This window comes from Eleutherodactylus coqui, chromosome 2 (assembly GCF_035609145.1).
Source record: "Eleutherodactylus coqui strain aEleCoq1 chromosome 2, aEleCoq1.hap1, whole genome shotgun sequence".
Classification (NCBI taxonomy): Eukaryota; Metazoa; Chordata; class Amphibia; order Anura; family Eleutherodactylidae; genus Eleutherodactylus; species Eleutherodactylus coqui.
Window position 1 is genome coordinate 23,958,573 of NC_089838.1, and position 21,369 is coordinate 23,979,941.

Here is a 21,369-nt window from a genome sequence, read left to right on the forward strand (position 1 = left end):
CATACAAGGGGGCGGAGCCAAAACGACGCTGCTTCCGAGACCAGTCAAAGGGAGAAGATCCATCTGCGCAAGCGCGTCTAAAAAAGCAAGAAGACACCGAAATTAGACGGAACCATGGCGACGGGGACGCTAGCAACGGAGCAGGTAAGTGAATAACTTCTGTATGGCTCATAATTAATGCACGATGTATATTACAAAGTGCATTAATGTGGCCATACAGAAGTGCTTAACCCCACTTGATTTCGCGAGACAACCCCTTTAAGTGAAATGCCCCTATATTTAGACAAAAAATAAAGAAATGCAGATGCAAGTCAAAGAGCTAAAGTCGTCTGAAGGTGTAAAACACAAATTAAAGATTAGATGGGAAAGAAAAGCTTTGGTTAATTAAAATGACAAGCACAGTTAATGAGGATCGTAACAAGCTTTGAGCAAAAAACAGGGAACGCAATTCTAGAACAGACCTAATGACACTCTAATGGTGTCTATTATTAAGAGAAGGGATGGAGAAGTCGTATCGTATAAGCTGGAGGCAGGTAGTTAAGTTGGAGCGAGAACAGTCAGCACTTTGCAGCGATCTACAGGGAGAGCAGCAAGACAATGAAGTGAAGACAATTTATAGAACATGGTCAGCTGCACCAAATCCGTCTATTACTGAAGTGCCTATAGGAGGTGCTGGAATAGCAGTTGTGATTACAGCCCCCGCTTCAGGGGGCCATAGATTTCCTATGTACTAAAGGAGAGTCAGTGTTGAGGAAAAAACAGCATAACAGGCTGAAGTCAACATGTTTTATAGAACTGTATATCTCACTAGATGAATCTATACAGGATTATTATACTGAATATATGTGCCATGTCATTGTAAATGTGCAGCAGTGCATACAATGACCATATAACTATAGATACCAGCCCCACACATGTGCTTTGCAGGTTATATAAGTGATTACAGTACCGTTATATCCTGTGATCATAGTTAATGTCCTCTCAGAGTGGAGATGTTTTTTTTTTCCTTTTCTTCTTCATGCGTTCCAGACCTCCATGGTGACTTTCCCAGCCACAACTTTTCTCTGCGGAATTTCACACACAGGCATCTTTGGCTACTTGCTTTTCCTTCACCCTCCCTATGTTAATTACACCTTTACACAATTTCCCCTGTAGGCCCCACACAGTAAGGGCTCCTATCCACGGATGGATTCCGCCTCCAGACTCCGCAAGCAAATCCAGTCAATAGCATGCAATGTAAAAACTCGATTTCCTGCCCACAAGTGGAAATCGGTTGCGATTTTCCACTCGCATTAAGAAGTCAATGGAAGCCATCTGTCCCGCGGCCATTCTGCAATTATCATTGCAGAATCGCCACAGGAGCCGCGTCATAGCGACAGTGCTGCGTCCTCTGTACTGCTCATGTGTGCCACAGTACAGAGAAGAAGCCACCAGACAGGTATGTGGGGGTCACCAGCTGGGCACCGGGACGAACTCCGCTGCGAGGTCCATCCCACCCGTGGACAGGCGGCCTAAGTGTTGCTTACAGTGACTCCCACGTAGCAATAATGTCTTCTTTATGACCCCACTCAGTAACAATGCCCTCTTTTGTCCTCAGTCACTAATAATACCCCCCCCCCTAGAAATAATGTTGCCATTTGCCCCCTAGTAGAAGTAATGCCCGCTTTGGCCCCACTAAGACGTAATGCCCACTTTCAGAAACACTGCTTCCAACAAACTTTTGTATGTAATGAAAAAAAAGTCCATGCTCACCTCCTCAGTTGCTCCCCGGCAGCTGTAAAGAACATGCTGTCCCCCGTTGTGCGATCATGTGACAAATACAGAATCGCTGTCGACATCTCCCAGGGTCCCTAACACTGAAGCTGGGAACTGACTACAGCAAAAATGTATTTGTCACATGATCGCACAACGCGGAAGTCAGCAGGAGACAGTGCGCCCATTACAGTTGCCGAGGTACGAAAGGGGAGATGAGTATATATATATATATATATTGTTTTTTATTAAAATTGAACACACTTTAAGTTAAAATTAGGGGAGGCCCGAATGCTGCGCCTGACCCAGCAGCCCAGGTTCTCCTTTGAACTACCGGTATTTCTGGTCAGTAAATGGAGTGGGCCGCCCTGGCATCTGCCCAAGTTTGTTGGGTGCTTTTTTTTTTTACTGCTTAGTTATTTGGTTTTTGCGCTATTTTGCATACTGGAGTCTTGCCTTTTCGTTTTATCTTAGATAGTAATGGCGCTGAAACTGGTAAGAAATGTTGACTTGTGTGTTTGGACACATTAATTGGAGCTCCTGCGTTGCAATTTACTTAACTGTACATTGCTTGTCCCTAATGACGATTCTTGACATCCTCCTCTGACCCCTTTTGGAGAAGAGTTGTTTAAGTCCATAGGATTCCCTTTCACTAGATGTTTTCCTCAATCACATCAGTCTCTGTATACACTCGACACTACTGTATGAGAAAACCCCACAAGGTTGGTAATGTATGAAATCCCGGCCCCGGCTAGTCTAGCACCGATGACCCAGCCTCGTTGGAAGTCGCTCAGATCGCTGGATTTCCCCATCTAATGTAGATTCACATTGAAAGTGATCCACAGAAAACTTGTCATGTGACTTTAGGCAGCACTCGGGAGTAACGGGTCTAATTTATATACCAGGGCTGGGATATAATAAAGTAGCCAGTGTATGTATAACTTCATAAATGCATTACTTATCTTGTCCTGATCTAGAATGCATATCGCTACAGAAAATGCTGTGTAGCCACTGAGCCAGTAGGGAATGCTGGAAGAATCCAGGTCTGAAGCTTGCAGAATTGTGAGTTAAGCTCCAGAGTATAATACGGGCAGTAACGCTTTACGAGACACATATAGTAATGTATTTGTCTGGAAGTCTGGAAGCATTGTGCCCCTTACAAACACCCTGCATGTAGTGGAGGTTTATGGGCACCAAGCTCTCTGTGCCCATCACTGTTGGCCTAAATCAGCAGAATTTGCGACTTACTACAGTAAGGACTACTGTCCTAGTATGGGAGACTCCTCGAATAAGACAAATCCTGGAACAGTTGACTCTTCTCCCACATAATTGGTGACTACACTGATGGAACAGTGATGGCAGATGGATCAATGTTTCTTCTTGCTATATTTGTATTTGGACGTAAGTATGTACTCACAAATGCCAGTTAGTACTATCATCACTAAACCACCCTGACAGTCGCAAACTCTTAATACAGCCGGTGTAAGGAAGGGGCACTGTGGCCGTTTCTCTTACAGGGGTCCTGTGGATGACACTGCTGTTTATTTTCTGGAGAGCTACACAAAATATAACAAAACCAAGAAGTGGGGTAAAGAGAAATCTGACCCTAATCTACTAATGCAGCAAGACACTATCTAAAAGCGGAGCACTCGCCGTGATGAGGGCGACCCCACGTCAGGAACCTGGGGAGCAACTTTCTCTACGTGGACACAGAGATAATGTTTGCTGCAAGAAATAATACATGTGGTAGAGATGTTCAATACACTGAGGGCAGACAGAAGCCCTACAGTTTGCTTCCTTCTGTCATTCACTTTTATGTAAAAAATGGAAAGATGCTTTCCGTTGGCTTTCCATTTTTTTGCACGGGAACAATAACACTGCAAGCGGCGCTTTTTTTCCATTTGGAAAAACTAAAAGTGAACGGAACGGAGTCAAACTGAGAGCAAGAAACGGTGCAACATGCAATATAAATATATACAAGTAAATATCCTGTTTAGAGATGAGCGAGCATACTCGCTAAGGGCAATTACTCGATCGAGCATTGCCCTTAGCGAGTACCTGCCCGCTCGGGAGCAAAGATTCGGCCGGCGGCGGCGGGCGGGGAGCGGCGGGAGGAGAGCGGGGAGGAACGGAGGGGAGATCTCTCTCTCCCTCTCTCCCCCCGCTCCCCCCTGCTCATGGCCGCAACTCACCTGTCACCCGCGCCGGCAGCCAAACCTTTTCTTCCGAGCGGGGAGATACTCGCTAAGGACAATGCTCGCTCGAGCAATTGTCCTTAGTGAGTATGCTCGCTCATCTCTAATCCTGTTGAGGACACCAAATTCTGCAACGGGCAGGTTATAGATATGGATATATATATATCCTATTACGTGGCTGCCAGAAATTGTACACAGGGCCGAGGAATAAACCATATGCACACTTCTTGTTACCTGTACTGGCAGGCAATGATGGGGGTTGGAGTTGTCAGTTCGTGACGCCACCGTTCCATACACCGACATTTACGCTCGGTGCATTAATGACACTGGAAAAGTGCATAGTACCTCGGGTCCTCCGGAACGGGGGAGGCCTGGTAAAACTTTACTAGTGAGTTTTCTTGGAAATGCAGTAGACTTCAGTATGCAGAGTTTACAGTGCAGGAAAAATTTAGTACCGTATATACCGGCGTATAAGGCGACGGGGCGTATAAGACGACCCCCCAACTTTCACCTTATACGCCGGTATACAGAGGAGAAAAAAAAAATCCTTACTCACCTGCCCCGGCGTTCTGTCGCGCTCCGGCAGGATGTCGCTCGCTCCTCGTCCCCGGCGCAGCGTTGCTTTCTGAATGCGGGGCTTGAAATCCCCGCTTCCAGAAAGCTAATACACACGCCGGCAGCCATGACAGCATTGAATGGCTGTGATTGGCTGAAGGCGCACGTGGCTTCAGCCAATCACACTATTCAATGACATCATTGAATGGCTGTGATTGGCTAAAACACACGTGGCTTCAGCCAATCACACTATTCAATGACATCATTGAATGGGTGTGATTGCTAACACACGTGCGCATTCAGAAAGCAACGCTGCGCCGGGGACGAGGAGCGAGCGACATCCTGCCGGAGCGCGACAGAACGCCGGGGGAGGTGAGTAATGATTTTTTTTTTTACACTTTTTTTTTTTTTTGAATTACCGGCGCATAAGGCAACCCCCGACTGCAGAGCAGATTTTTCGGGGTTCAAAAGTCGTCTTATACGCCGGTATATACGGTACATATTCAGCAATTACTTGACCTGAAAGTCAGTGGCCACAGAATGGCTATAATGATCACCCCGCTGTCATAGTCTTCAGCACGCATGGGTGTCAGTTAAAGGTGTACCTCTATATGGTGATCTATACTCCAGACGCCCTCATAGGAATCATCAATGAATCTCACTATTGTCTTCAGAGGTTCAGTAGACTTCTGCACGGTTATATAACTGTATCACTTCTTGTCACTTGCGAGGGTAATTACTCAGTATGGCTCTCTCTTGTAGTGGGACTTTCTGGGGAAAACATTTAGGCTCACTCCCTCCCATGCGCTTCACATACGGTCCTGCGGTCTCTCCGTCTCCTCCATCTTCAGCTGCACAAGGGCTGATGGTGCCCTCATGCGCCTCTGTGGCAACAAACTCTCCGATGGTAGATGGGTGCTCCTCCGCAGCCTGAAGTCGGATTCCACTCTCCTCTGGAACCCAATCACTTATACATATAGATGCATGCACTCCTCCTCACATGACATAGCAAGATAGACACACGCAACATGCAACCAAACTCACAGCAATGATTTTAATGTAGTTAACCCTTCAGACGCTGCAGCTGTGCAACACACATACAGAAAAGTAGGCATAACAACTTTGCACAGTGCATCTACATAAGACAAACCTGTATGACAATTTGGAGGGGTCCAGAATGATGTTCTGGGACACTACAACTGTAATAGCACAATTGAAATGAAAGTTGTGTATCAGTGTTTCTGGATCTTTAAGGTCCGGTCCTTATTAATAAAAACATCTCAGTCCACATTCGAGTACTCAAGACCAGAATTTGTAAGAACCATTTTGTTGCTGTCCCTATCTACAGCAGGCCTGCTGATTAACTTTTTAGCCTCTAGTGGTGGGCACATGTAGTGGTTTTTACTGAGGCCGATCTCACTTACAACTTGGTGACAACAAAGTCCTCGGTGTCCTTTTTAGTCTGGATTCATTTCTCTGCAATGCAGTCCTGCGCTCTTTTGATCCTCAAGACAGCTGTTCTCCCTGGATCCTGGCATTCACTCAGACAGTACAGTGGCACCAACTCGAGCAGCCCCTCTCTCATCCAAGGGCTCAAGCTCTCGCTGCCTTTTCCTCTCTGGTGGCAGCAGCTCCCCTGCAGGCTGTTGCACCTGTCCAACTGCAGCTCTGCACACTTCACAGTTGCTTGCTGCTCTGCCCTGGCAGATCACAGTAGCTCCTCCACTTAGGGTGCATTTAGACTGAAGGATGATTACTCAAAAATCGCTTAAACGACAGTGTGAGGGACAGTTTTGAGCGAACATCTTTGAATAACTCTTAAGTAGCTAATTAGCTACTCAAAAGAGTTATGCAGGCGGAGTGGGACCTGCTGATAACTTCGAGAACAAAGCAGCTATTTTCTATATGCAAACAGCTGCTTTGTTCTCGAGGTGTCACCTTGAGCTGATAGCTCTGAGAAACAGCAGGAGCACCGACAGCTTCTTTGTTCTCAGAGCTTTCAGCTGGTATCCTGCTGGGAAGTCCCAGCGGGATACCAGCTGAAAGAATGCTATCAGCAGGAACGCTGATTTTCTCTGATAACAGTCATCACTCATTTCTAGCTTGCTAGAAATGAGCGATAAACGAATAGTGCATGAGTTGTGCACGATGGCAGCGCATTTAGACAGAGCGATAATCGCTGTGTCTAAATGCGCCTTTACTGTCATAGTCCCTGCATTCTCCTGTGGTGCAGCAGGAAATTGTCCTTTTATAGTATTGATATCATCTCACCAAAAAGTTCCCAGGGAGCATACTCAGTTTACTTTGAAGTTGCCATCTTCATGCTTCATTGTGAAGCCCAGTACACACTTTAGGGTAACCCCCTATGGAGTAGCCTGAATAAATGTGTACAGACAGGTGCTGATTGACCAGTTAGGACATATGCCTCCCAGCCAACCAATCCATCCACATACCCGCAGAGATGTGTTCATGTCAGGGACTAAATGGCACTGAGTATGTGATGGCATGTGGATCACGTGGGCCGGGGCTAACCCTATGATATGACCCGGATCCAGATCCGACATGATCATGACAATTACCGACCATTAAATTGGGAACACAACCAACCTTGCATGGGCCTCTTCTCTCCAAGGGCCTATAGCAACCACATGGGGTACCTCTATGTTATATTGAGGAGTCCTATTCAGCTTGTTTTATGAAATTTCTAAAAAACATGCATTACTATTTTGGATGATCAGACTTTCCAGATGACCCAATGCTGTATGAAAGGAATATCATTGTAAATCTTATTTTTTCTGTAGAGTTTCAAGAAACTTGTGTCACTTTACTTCATCACCAGGGGTGTCCAAGCTTTCGTCATCTCTGGGCTACATTGGAAGAAGAAGAGTTGTCTTGGGCCCCACATTAAATACACAAACACTAACGCTGCAGCGCATTGTCCTCCACATAACTCCCATGGTCCTCCATGCAATCTAACATTGTCCTCCATAGTCATGCAAACAACTGTGATCATTCTCCACAGTCCTCCAAATAACCTTCATCCTCCTCCAAAGAACCCCCGCCACCAGGCCATATGAACTGGAGTCAGTGCTTGCTTCTGCATGACCCAGATACAGTAACCTGTCCAAGCTCGCATGCAGTTCACGACCACAGGTCCGTTTCTGACAACAGGGGAGGGACACAAAGCATTGGCTGGCCAAAATGACAGCACCGCCTTTCGTCGTCATCTCGATATTGGATACGAGTGGTCAGAACTTGGGAGAACAGGAAGGAGAATCGCTGCCGCGTGCTGGACCCGAAGCGACTGACGGACAGCCACCGAGCTGCAAGCGCTGCCCCGTCATCTATATGAGCCTGTCCGTTAGTAGAAGCTCACAGCCTGCCACTGCGAGGTACTACCTGCGGCCTCGCATCCTCCAGTTATAGCTTGCATAGACCCCCCCCCCTCCCCTTTGGGATGCATTCATAGCCATCCTGGGCCGCGGGTCGGACACCCCTGTCCTAACCAATTAAAGGGGTTGTCCCGCGCCAAAACGGGTTTGTTTTTTTTTCAATAGGCCCCCCGTTCGGCGTGAGACAAACCCGATGCAGGGGTAAAAAAAAAAAAACGGATAGTACTTACCCGAATCCCCGCGCTGCGGCGACTTCTTACTTACCTTGCGAAGATGGCCGCCGGGATCTTCACCCACGGTGGACCGCAGGTCTTCTCCCATGGTGCACCGTGGGCTCTGTGCGTTCCATTGCCGATTCCAGCCTCCTGATTGGCTGGAATCGGCACACGTGACGGGGCGGAGCTACGAGGAGCAGCTCTCCGGCACGAGCGGCCCCATTCAGAAGGGAGAAGACCGGACTGCGCAAGCGCGTCTAATCGGGAGATTAGACGCTGAAATTAGACGGCACCATGGAGACGGGGACGCTAGCAACGGAGCAGGTAAGTGAATAACTTCTGTATGGCTCATATTTAATGCACGATGTATATTACAAAGTGCATTAATATGGCCATACAGAAGTGTATACCCCCACTTGCTTTCGCGGGACAACCCCTTTAACCTCAAGTTCCATACAGATGAATAGAGTGACAGTGCGCATGCTCTACCACCACTCCATCCGTATGGGGGAAACAACCCCCTATCTTTTGGATAGGGCGTAACTTTAAATCTTGGATAACCCCTTTAATAAATCTGGGCCATTGTTTTAAGCTGTTGGCTAGTTTAGAAAACCTACATTCATGCACTTTGTTGGGGATTTCTGAGTTAATAGAGAGGATCCTTTCTTTAGGAGTGGAGAACAGTTACAAAGAGAGTCTCTAACTCTGGAGGACCCGTCCTGTCCTGCATTATAAAGAAGACTCATTATTATGAATGAGCACTGTGTAATGCTTAGTTTCCCCTGTGGTGGCACTGCAGAAAAATTGAACACTTATTACTAGATTTACCCACAGATAAGAACTTATCACTGGAGGTCTTAGCGGGTGGAAAACTTGAGATTAACTTTTTGTCAAGCGACCCTTCTAAAAAATAGGGATTGTCCAAAGCAGAAAAAAACCTTTAAATCCAGTTTTCCCAACTGGCAGCTCAATAAACTCTGCATAAGCAGTCAGTAACAGTAATCCGTCCATAGGAGTGGCCGATATTCGTGTGACTGCAAGCCTTGGTTTATTATGATAAGACAGAAAATTGAGTTTCTTTATCTGTTTACCTAATATATCTCCTTCTACACGTAGAAGTTATTTCCCGGGAGATCAAAAAAGACGAAGCTATTTGCCATTTGCAACTATAAAGGAAAATATACGGTGGAGATAAAATGTGGTTTAATGCACCTTGCCCAGACTGGCATAGTATAATTTACAGTGACCTTCATGGTTTGCAGAAATTCGCAGTTGCAGACACATCAGCAGAGCTGGAAGTCTGGTGGCTTGTTAAAATGTAGATTTAAAAATAAATCTATAAAGCGGAAAAAAAAGCAGCCGGCTCCTGCGGACGAATAATGGCCGTCTCCCCATTACACATCTATACTGCATTAGGGAGGAGAGTCAATGAAAGTGTTATAAGAGCCGATTTAGCTACAGGAAGGACGAAAAGGGAATTTGCCAAGAAGATTGATCACCTGCGCTAATATAGTTGCAAACGAAGACAGAAAAAAAAAAACACCAATATTACGGCCGGTACGGTGACTGACACAGGGGGGCATAATTTACCACCGTTTGTTTAGTGTCTCTTGTAGGGTGCACTATTTTATATTTTTACTATGTTACAGTGGCATGCTGCCAGACTGTGCCTCAAGTGTTGTGTTGGGGTGCATTTTCCTTGTCTGTGGCCCGGGGCATAGGGGTGCAAAAACTGCCCTATGATAGTCCGCATCAATGGTGAAGCATGTGGTTGCCAGGTTGCCCATTAAGATGCGTGGATTCGTCTTATGTGACTGGCTCACAGCCAAGAATAGATCCCAAATCCTGGTTCCACTCAGTTAATCTGGCAGCAGGAAGCTTTTCCAAGCTTAGGCAAAAGAAAGATGGGCGGTTGTATTAGGGCTGGCTGCAGGGAGTAGTGGGGAGGGGGGGGTGTGGACACGGGGCTCCATATTTTACTGGGCAATAGGATGGAGGTTGTACTGGGGCCTCGTGCGGTGTACATATATTACATTACTGATTGTAATGATCTCCCGATTACATCCTGTATTGTACTGAAAAGCTGCACTCACTATTCTGCTGGTGGAGTCACTGTGTACATATATTACTTATCCTGTACTGATCCTGAGTTACATCCTGTATTATACTGCAGAGCTGCACTCACTATTCTGTTGGTGGAGTCACTGTGTACATATATTACTTATCCTGTACTGATCCTGAGTTACATCCTGTATTATACTGCAGAGCTGCACTCACTATTCTGCTGGTGGAGTCACTGTGTACATATATTACTTATCCTGTACTGATCCTGAGTTACATCCTGTATTATACTCCAGAGCTGCACTCACTATTCTGCTGGTGGAGTCACTGTGTACATATATTACTTATCATGTACTGATCCTGAGTTACATCCTGTATTATACTCCAGAGCTGCACTCACTATTCTGCTGGTGGAGTCACTGTGTACATACATTACTTATCCTGTACTGATCCTGAGTTACATCCTGTATTATACTCCAGAGCTGTACTCACTATTCTGGTGCTGGAGTCACTGTGTACATATATTACTTATCATGTACTGATCCTGAGTTACATCCTGCATTATACTCCAGAGTTGTACTCACTATTCTGCTGGTGGAGTCACTGTGTACATACATTACTTATCCTGTACTGATCCTGGGTTACATTCTGTATTATACTCCAGAGCTGCACTCACTATTCTGCTGGTGGAGTCACTGTGTACATACATTACTTATCCTGTACTGATCCTGATTTACATCCTGTATTATACAACAGAGCTGCACTCACTATTCTGCTGGTGGAGTCACTGTGTACATACATTACTTATCCTGTACTGATCCTGAGTTACATCCTGTATTATACCCCAGGGCTGCTCTCACTATTCTGCTGGTGGAGTCACTGTGTACATAGATTACTTATCCTGTACTGATCCTGAGTTACATCCTGTATTATACTCCAGAGCTGCACTCACTGTTCTGCTGGGGAAGTCACTGTGTACATACATTACTTATCCTGTATTATGCCCCAGAGCTGCACTCACTATTCTGCTGGTGGAGTCACTGTGTACATACATCACTTATCCTGTACTGATCCTAAGTTACATCTTGTATTATACTCCAGAGCTGCACTCACTATTCTGCAGGTGGAGTCACTGTGTACATACATTACTTATCCTGTACTGATCCTGAGTTACATCCTGTATTATACTCCAGAGTTGTACTCACTATTCTGGTGGTGGAGTCACTGTATACATACATTACTTATCCTGTACTGATCCTGAGTTACAGCCTGTATTATACTCCAGAGCTGCACTCACTATTCTGCTGGTGGAGTAACTGTGTACATACATTACTTATCCTGTACTGCTCCTGAGTTACATCTTGTATTATACTCCAGAGCTGCATTCACTATTCTGCTGCTGGAGTCACTGTGTACATACATTACTTATCCTGTACTGATCCTAAGTTACATCTTGTATTATACTCCAGAGCTGCATTCACTATTCTGCTGCTGGAGTCACTGTGTACATACATTACTTATCCTGTACTGATCCTAAGTTACATCTTGTATTATACTCCAGAGCTGCATTCACTATTCTGCTGCTGGAGTCACTGTGTACATACATTACTTAGGCCGGCAGCACACGAGCGGATATTTGCTGCAGAATCCGCAATCGGCAACCGCAACAAATACCGTTCTGAGAATGCTATGTAAAAGTGCTTCTTCCTGCACACTCGCGGAAATCAATTGCAATTTGCACGAGCGGAGGAAAAACTGCAGCATGCTCTATTTTGGTGCGGATTTCACACAGACGGCTTCCAGTGAAGTCAGTGGAAGCCGTCCGACACATGGCCCTTCCGCAACTGACATTGCGGAAAGGTCACGGATTTCACATCATTGCCTATCAACAGCGTGAAAAAAATAATCAGATATTCCTCACTACTGGTGGTCTGTCAAGGACAGCCTGAGCCCGGTCACCCTGTGTGCCCTCACTGGTCCCAACACCTCCTTCCAGTCTGGTCAGACGCTCCTCTCTACTGGTGGTCTGTAGGGGGTGTCCTGAGCCTGGTCACCTTGTGTGCCCTCACTCGTCTACTGGTCCCAACACCTCCTTCCAGTCTGGTCAGACGCTCCTCTCTACTGGTGGTCTGTCGGGGGTCCCGAGCCCGGTTGCCTCGTGTGCCCTCCCGCATCCACTGGTCCCAACACCTTCTAACAGTCTGGTCAGAGCCGCCCAGGAGGCGGCCAATTCATTGATACGACCATCCAGCTTCTTACATCCCAGTAATGCGCCCCTCTTACACTCTGGTAACGGGGTGAAATCAATTCTCTGCATCATAGAGGTATCTAGTGGTCAACAAGCTCTACACAAGCGGAAGAGGAGGTCACTACACACAAGGAGCCTCAGAGAGCCTTTTATAGGCCAAGGGGGAACCAGTTTTAGGGCCTCAGGTGACCGTTCATCTAATCACCACAACTCTAATCATTTGTATATCTGTCTGAGATGTAGTTACATGCAAGGTTTTGCAGCAAGACGGCAACTCCTACTAGGGGCGCAATTTTGGGGGGGCAAAGCGTACACATTTTTTTTAATGGCAGAATACATAAAAACGGTTTTCACCTGCATTTATTTGATTATTAATACAATATGGTATCATTGTTCTCCAAGTTACAATTCTAGACAAACAATCTAAGTGCCTCACATCCACGGGTCTTTCATATGGATGGTGAGTGCGATATTGTACCATTCATGTATTTTACTGAATGCATTGAATCAACCACCACAGTCCAGGGAGAAAAACTAGATGAACCCTTGAATTTCATAACTTGCACATCCCTCTTTAGCAGCAATCACCTTCTCCAAATCTTTCCTGTAGCTGCAAATAATATTTACACGTTAAGGAAATAGTTTGGACTATTCCTCCCTACAAACGTGCTCTAGTTCATCAATATTTCTGGGATGCCTTGTCTGCACAACCCTAGGCAGGTTATGCAACAGGATCTCAATAAGGTTAAGGTCTTGTCTCTGGCTGAAGTGTAGGTATAGGGGGTATAGAGATAGTCACTAGTGGGTCTTGATGGCCAACCAGGAGAGGAGAGGAGACAGAGGGGAGAGAGGAAAGAAATGGAGTAAAGTAAGAGAAGGGAGGAGAGGAAAATGATCTGTTTTCAGACTACTCACTGCCAAAATCAGTCCACAGTCCTTTGCTACATTGCATTCTGGGATGAATGCATGTTTCTATATGAGATGACCATATAGAACTCAATGTAATAACTATATTGTACAGAACTGAAGTCTCCTGAGCGATATCCATCAACAGTCTCATTTTCCGAAGGACTGTCCCGTGACCCAGGGTGCGGAGGTCATGCAAATTTAAATAAAAATGGAAGGGCTGTGTCATTTTAGGAGCATCCTACAATTTGAGATTCAAACATTGTAACTGAGTATTCTGGTCCCCAGTCCTATTGTATGGCATGTTTAAAGAGTCAAATCACAGGTGCCGCTGTGGAGGCCTTAATATTTCAGCACTAATTTGCATATTGAATGGTTGAGGAGTAGGCGTGAGCAGGTCCTACACAGGCATTGAACAAGCAGGGAATGATGGATGTGTTGAGCTCAGAGACATAAAAAAAATTATGTAGATTTAATCGCTAATTAAGCTTTAAACTGGGGTTAAAAAGTGAACTTGCACTTTGAGAAGTTTGTCGATGCCTTTATGATAAAAGCTGCATGTTAAAAAGCCTTATTGTGATATTCAGATGTGCGCTATAACGGAATTTCCTGCTTTTATAGACTATAGTTAGCAGCTTCATCACAAACTATTCTGTGTGAGAATTTTCCAAGTCCAAGAACAAAGCAAATTAAACTGCGAGTAAGGAAAAGGCGGAGGTTTTATTATCAGAAGCCGGAGGTGGTCTCGGGTCAGTCTATTTATAACCCCTTCATTGGTCCCCACTAATTTTGTGTAACATACTTAGCTGCGGAGGTGCAGGCAGCCATGCTGTTACATACAAAAGGCGGGATTACTATTTACCTCTCGCGCATAAACAACTAAAAGCTTCAGAATAGTCTAAAATTAAGACTTTGAATTGGTACATCGAGGCCGGTTAGGGAAGGTTCTCCTGATGCCCTAGTCCAATACCAGACTTTTCTGATAGGCATGCTACATTATAGGCACATTTTTGTTCCCCTTGCATTCAGACTGCCCACCACAGATGCCCATCTCTCCTTAATGGGGTTAACTAGAAAAACATTTGAAGATTGCTTTAAAAAAAAAAAATCCTCACCTGATCCACCACCACTCCCATTCTATCAATGCCTGGTCTCTCAGCAATGATATCCCAGGGGCACAGGGACATGTGACTACAATGATTAGCTGCAGGGTCACACTCTCTATTGTTGGGATGCCATCGTGCCTGCGAAAGGAAGTGGAGAGCAGCAGGGGCCAGGACTCTGTGGAATGTGAATGGGAGGAGATCTAAATTTTGGGGCGTTTCCTGAGCAAGTTTTCAAAAAAAAAAAAAAAAAAACTTGGGATCTGAGTAACCCCTTTAACAAAAACAAAAATCAAAACAAAAACTGCTGGTCTAAATAAATATTTCCCATTATGCGGGCAGCAAGTTTTTGCAGTCTACCGGTCACTTAAGAAAATGACAAACAATTTGACAACCCCTCTGCTACGTAATAACATCATGTAGACAGTTTCCACTGTATGGAGAGTATTTAAAGAGAAGCACCCAATTATATGCGTAATATACAGTATTTCGCAGCTAGATCCAATTTGTAAAGTTTCGCCCTTTTTGACTTCAGTATAACTAGCAGCACTTACCTGCTGTATGAAAAAACAGAATGCTGTAGGCTGGCTTCCGCAGATCTCTAGATAGTAACAGCTATGTAAATGTAAATATGTCTGCAAAAGAGTCCTTAAGTGAAGAGTAGGAAGGACTCTGCAGCGTCCGAGGAGCGAGCCCTCAGCCGAGGAAACAAAAAAAACTATAAAACACAATTTTTTAAAAGGCATTCTGACTTTGTAGCATTTTTTCCACCTCTGCCTTAAACTTTTGCACCAGTACTATATATACATACACACTTTTGTAAAAAAAATGTTAAAAAAAGTCAAGCACCTGAAAGGTTTGCTGCATGAAGTTACATCTCAGGCAAATATACAAATGCTTAGAGTTGTGGTGTGATTAGATGGACGGTCTGGTCACCGGAGGCCCTACAAGTGGTTTCCCCCTTGGCCTATCAAGGGCTCTCTGAGGCTCCTTGTGTGTAGTGACCTCTTCTTCCGATTGTGTAGAGCTTGTTGACCACTAGACGCCTCTATGATGCAAGCCAAGATATTTAATCCAGTTAAAGAGAGTTTGAGAGGGGCCGCATTATTACAATGCGCAAATCTGAATGGTTATAGCAATAAATGGCTGCCCCCTGGGTGGTTCAGACCAGACTGTTTGAAGTGTTTGGACCAGTGGATGCATAAGGGCAGGAACACAAGGTGACGGGGTTCAGGACACCCTCAACACACCACCAGTATACAGAATCGTCTGACAAGCACAAGACGTTACAACTGTTTCATCGTATGGCATCCAGATACAGGTGGCACATTCCTTACAGGAGGCACTTCCAGGCACTTGGCTGAAGGACATTTGGTCTTACGGTGCCCATTACATGTACTGCCTTTGCCACCCACCGATTGTCGCCTCCATTTGCAGTGCTGTCGTAAATGATGAAACAGGATGATACAGAATGGAACTGGGTTGTCTTCAGCCTCGAATCCAGGTTTAGTTTGGGCACTGACGATAGCCGTGTTGGTGTCCGGTGACCTCAGGGTGAGCATCTCAATCCTGCCTTTGCTGTGGAGCGGCACACTGCTTCCCCTGCTCGTGTTATGGTCTGGGGGCCATAGTGTACAGCAGTTGGTCACCCCTAGTAGTGGTACAAGGGACATTGACAGCTCAGTGAAATGTTCAGGACATCCTGCAGCCACATGTGTTCCTCTCATGGCGGTTTCCCAGAGGCAGCATGATAATGCTCAGCCGCACACACAAGGGGTCACAGGAAGCCCCCTCAACATTGTCACACTTCTGTGGCTGCCCGATCAGCATATTTAATCACCAAAACAACGTGTATGGGACCATCTGGGACACCAACTTCAACAGCCTGCGAGTTTGCACAAATGTTACAGCAAATGTGGACCGATATGCCGCAAAATACAATGCGGAACCTGTATACCTCCATACCCACCCGTATCACATCTTGTATCCAAGTTAGAGATGGCTCAACAGGGTACTAGAGCCTCCATGCCCGCCATTATCACATCTTGTATTCAAGCTAGAGGCAGTACAACAGGGTACTAGAGTCTCCATGCCCACCCGTATCACACTTGTATCGACCAAGCTAGAGGCGGTACAACAGGTACTAGAGCCTCCATGCCCACCCATATCACATCTTGTATCCAAGCTAGAGGCGATGCAACAGGGTACTAGAGCCTCCATGCCCACCCACATCACATCTTGTATCCAAGCTAGAGGCAGTACAACAGGGTACTAGAGCCCCCATGCCCACCATTATCACATCTTGTATCCAAGCTAGAGGCGGTACAACAGGGTACTAGAGCCTCCATGCCCACCCATATCACATCTTGTATCCAAGCTAGAGGCGGCTCAACAGGGTACTAGAGCTTCCATGCCCGCCCCTATCACCTCTTGTATCCAAGCTAGAGGAGGTACAACAGGGGTCAGTCTTCTGTAATAAATTCTCCTTTTGCTCTGATATTGTAATCACTTGTCCATACTCAGAAAAATTATTCCGTGGAATTAGAAATAGTTCTAATGGAAAGATATAAAGGCGTCTGCCATTTTGAATACTTTAAATACTCTGGGAACACCAACGTGGAGGTCTATTTGCCTGCTGCCCTACTTTTCTGTAGCCCATCCTGTAGCTACTATGGTGATGATGAGCGAGTGTGAGGCAGAGCGTGTAATTACATAATACTTACACACAAGTTGTCTGTATGTGTTGTAATATTCTATCCATCCATCCCAAAAGAACAACTTTGTGTGGACTTCTTTAAGAATATATAAAAGTATGAATTCATCATTCTCCAACCTCAACCTGACTTGTTATTGTATTGGGGAAAAAAGACATTAGAAATGGGAAAATTAAGTGAGGTGAGCAACTTTCAATATCGGTGCTAGACTAGCCAGGACATTTTATACACTGCCAAGCTTGTGGGGTTTTCTTGTACAATGATGCCGAGCATACCAAGAATGGCATATCTGACCATAGCTTGTGTCTGGCATTTGCAGCTCATCCACATTCACTTCAAGGGCGCTGAGCTGCAATACCAGTCACAATCTGTGGACAGGGGTGGTGCTGTTGTTGGAAGAAAACCACCATGTTTTTCTAATCCTGCATAGCCTTCTTTAAACATATGAATCTATCTATCTATATCCGTTTTGTCGGGACCGACTCTCGGACACTTTATGGATCAGCCTTCTCCAGGCTGTTCCGTTTTGGACTCCTTTGATCGTTTGCATGTCGGCAACATTCTTTTGTGGCCAGGTCTTATTTTGCCGCTGACCACTCCAAGCAATGAATTAGCTTGCATTAGGTGGCCAAAGTATGAAAGGCTGCTTCATAATTTTGCTGTCCATCATAAACCTTGGTTTGATGCGGTTTGGACAGTTTTGTTCGTGATCTTGGCGGTAGAAGGAAGTCATAGGAGTTTCTTTCAATACTAAAGTTCAAAGGCATCAATCTTCCTCTGGTCCGTTTTCTTCAGTGTCCAAGTTTCGCAGTGGCAAGTTGTGATTGGGAAGAGGATTTCATTGATTTCATTGACCATCTGGCATTTCATTGCATTTTGAGGTTTTTGTTTTTCCAGATCTTATCAATTCTTAACTTTGCGCTCCAACCTAGCGCAATTCCTAGTTTTATTTCGGGTCCCAATTCTTCATTGCGGTCGATTTTCGACCCAAGGAAGGTGAAAGTCTTGAACTGCTTTGATTTCTTCATTGTTGATTCAGATTTTTCCTGTTCCGTTCCCAGCCGTTGTCATGATCTTAGTTTTTTAGATAATTGAGTATAGACCAACCTTTTCACTTCCTCCTTTAACTTTTATTAACGGTTCAAGATCTTTCTGGCTTTCTGTCAGCAAGGTTGTATCATCTGCATATCTGAAATTCTGGGTGTTTCTCATACCAATCTTGAACGTTGGACTCAAGATCGCCTCTGTATACAGGTTGAACAATGCAGGAAATAAGATGCACCCTTGGAGTACACCACTGCCGTAACTATAGGGGATGCTGTTGCACCCGGGCCCAGGAGCTTTAGGCTTCATGTCCACAGGGAAAAGAAGAATTAAAATCCACAGCGGATTTTAACTCTTCGCCCGCACGTGGATCCGCACCCCATAGGGATGCATTGACCACCTGCGGGTAGATAAATACCCACGGATGGTCAATAAAAGTGAATTTAAAAAAATATGGAGCATGACAAAAAATGGACATGCTCCATTTAGGTGCGGGTCTCCAGCGGGGACGGCTCCCGCAGGCTTCTATTGAAGCCTATGGAAGCCGTCCGGATCCACAGGAGACCTAAAATAAGAATAAACTTACCCGCAGCGGACCGTGCAGATCTTCTCTTCTTCACGGCCGGCGGCGTGCCGCGCGCATGCGCCAGGCCAAAGAAAGAAGATCCGGCCGCAAAGAAGAGAAGATCTGCACAGTCCGCTGCGGGTAAGTTTATTCTTATTTTCAGCCCTCATGTCCGCGGGGCAGGAGGGACCCGCTACATGAGGCCTTAGGGAGCCCGTAAGGCCTCTCTTCTCCATATAGGGAGCCCAGTACTATGAATAAAGCATTATAGTTGGGGGCCCTGTTACAGGTTTTGCATTGGGGCCCAGGAGCTTCATATTACACCTTTGGCGTATACCTTTCCTGATTCTGAACCATTCTGTGCTACCGTTTAGAGGTCCTGACTGTAGCCTCTTGGCTCGCATATAACTGTATAAGTTGCCCCCGATGTCCTGGGACTCCCATTTGTGTTAGGCATGGCCACAGCTTGTCGTGTTCAGTGCAATCGAAGGCCTGGCTGTAATTTAGAAAGCATATGTAGACCTCCTTCTGGTATTCTCAGACCTTTTTCCATATGAATAAGATTTAAAAGTTTCCTCCCTTGAGTAAGCCATGCCCTAAAATAAATCACCACTACAAAGAAATCAATGCAGCTGCATCAAATTATTTATTGATAGTGCAAATAAAAATTTTAAAATAATCCTCGAAACAATATTAAAATCAATTCTGCCTAAAGATAATTAACATTACTCAGTGTTACTTTCCTTAAATAATTAAACAATTTCCCAAAACATTTTCCTGTTAATACTACGGGAAAAAAAAAAAAAAAAAAAAAAAAAAAGGCAGAGCTTCGCCTTTAAAGTTTAATAGACAGCTACGAGGGTTTGGTTGGGATTAGGAGGGGAGAAAAAAAAAAAAAAAAGTTTTTTTTTCCCCCTTTTTCCAAAAACAGCCCCCCTCTTGTCCATGGGTTGAGTTTAGTAGTGCAGCTCTTCCCCATTCAAGTCAACAGAACTGAGCTGTAATAACAGAACCACCAGATGAACAGGAGCGGCACCGTTTCTAGAAGGTAGACCCTTTTTTCTAATTCTGGATGACCCCTTTAAGACAACGGAGCTGAATGAATGCACTGTAAGGATGGTCGTGTAAAACACTGAGTCTTTATACTTCGTTTTCATGTCCGCCAACGAAAAAAAAAAAAAAAAATTGTCTTGCTGACTTTCCAATTAACGTAATCTAGCCGTAGTCAGAAATGCTACTAAATGTGTCCAACGGGTTATAGTCCAGTACAAAATCCAAGAGCCAGTGCTATTTGTCCAGTGTTAGCCTCTTAATCTGATGAAGCAAGCTGTCCCTTTGCATGTGGGCGTCGGCAAGAGCAGTCTTGGTTTTGGCCAATTCCTGCTTCAGACATTCATTTTCGTCAAGAAGCTGCAGAAAAAAAAAAAGAAGAGAAATACAAAATTACCAAAATTTTATGCATAATAGTTTATGATTTACAGAATGGACGGCTGAATATAGATTCTCTCCTGACTTTTGCCTAAAGAGGAAAAAAAAAAACAATGTAGGAAAATCCACGTTTGCCACCAATGCTGGGGCTCATTCACATCAGCGTTGTTGTTTTCTGTTCCGCCAGGGGGGGGCAGCCAAATGGAAAAAAAATGTCTCAGCTTTACTTCCTGTTGATTTCAACAAGATTTTCTGTTACGCTCAGCTTGGCTCTGTCTGCTTTTAAATTTTTCTAACCCTCTACATGCCCCAGGTACACATATGTACATCCTGGGTGCGGCTCTTAATCCTTTACATGCTGCTATCAATTCTAAGAGTGGCATTCAATTCCTCCACCTGCAATAGGATCGTGAAGGGTCATCAAGGTCTTACTGAAGACCCCCAAGGCTGCCATATATTTCTGCCTGTTAAGACGTGCCAATACGATGCCAGGTGAAATAACATATACTGCACTACTGTATATGAAATAAGTGATCAAACAATTCCAAGTTCAAGTCCCCTTAAGGGACTGAAAGCAAAAGTGAAAATAGGCAATAAAAGGATACTAAAAAGTGCGGCTCCATTTTTTTCTATGGGGAGGAGAGAGATAGCCAAGCAACGCAATGTGTCTGTGTTCTATTGAGTGGAATGGAGCCTCTGCGAATGTGCGACCAGCAGCTCCATTCCCCACTGAACTACAGAAATGGGATAATGCATCTTAAATTGTGAAATACAGGGAACATGAGTCCCCATTCTTGGGATCAGTAAGGCTCTCAGGGTTTGGACCCTAGCCAATCTATCAGTTTTCACCCCATCCAAAAATTACCTATAATCAAAACAACACTTTAGCTGTAAACTTACCTGGAGCAACCAGTGTCAGACAGCTGCTCACGAGGCAAATAGGATCATGGGGGGGAGCAACAAAAGAGGTCTAGGGGCTCATGATGAGAACATTGTTATTCCTCTTTAAAAGTCACTGGTCAGACCACACATGGAATATTGTGGACAGTTTTGGGCAGCGGTACTCAAGAAGGACATATAAGAGCTTGAGCGTGTACAAAGGCAGGCAACTAAAGTAATAAATGGAATGGGCGGACTACAATACCCAGAGAGGTTATTTAGCTTACAAAAAAGACGGCTGAGGGGCGACCT

At 45.0% G+C, this 21,369-nt stretch overlaps 1 protein-coding gene across 1 annotated transcript in view; it reads right to left on the bottom strand.

Annotated features, from left to right (window-relative positions):
• Window positions 1-19,373: 19,373 nt before the first annotated feature.
• BLTP3B (bridge-like lipid transfer protein family member 3B) overlaps window positions 19,374-21,369 on the bottom strand; it is an 89,661-nt gene continuing 87,665 nt past the window's right edge. The window contains exon 21 of the mRNA XM_066590486.1: window positions 19,374-20,160. Within this exon, the coding sequence (XP_066446583.1) occupies window positions 20,038-20,160 (123 nt within the window). The 3' untranslated portion in view covers window positions 19,374-20,037. The remainder of the gene's footprint in view (window positions 20,161-21,369) is intronic.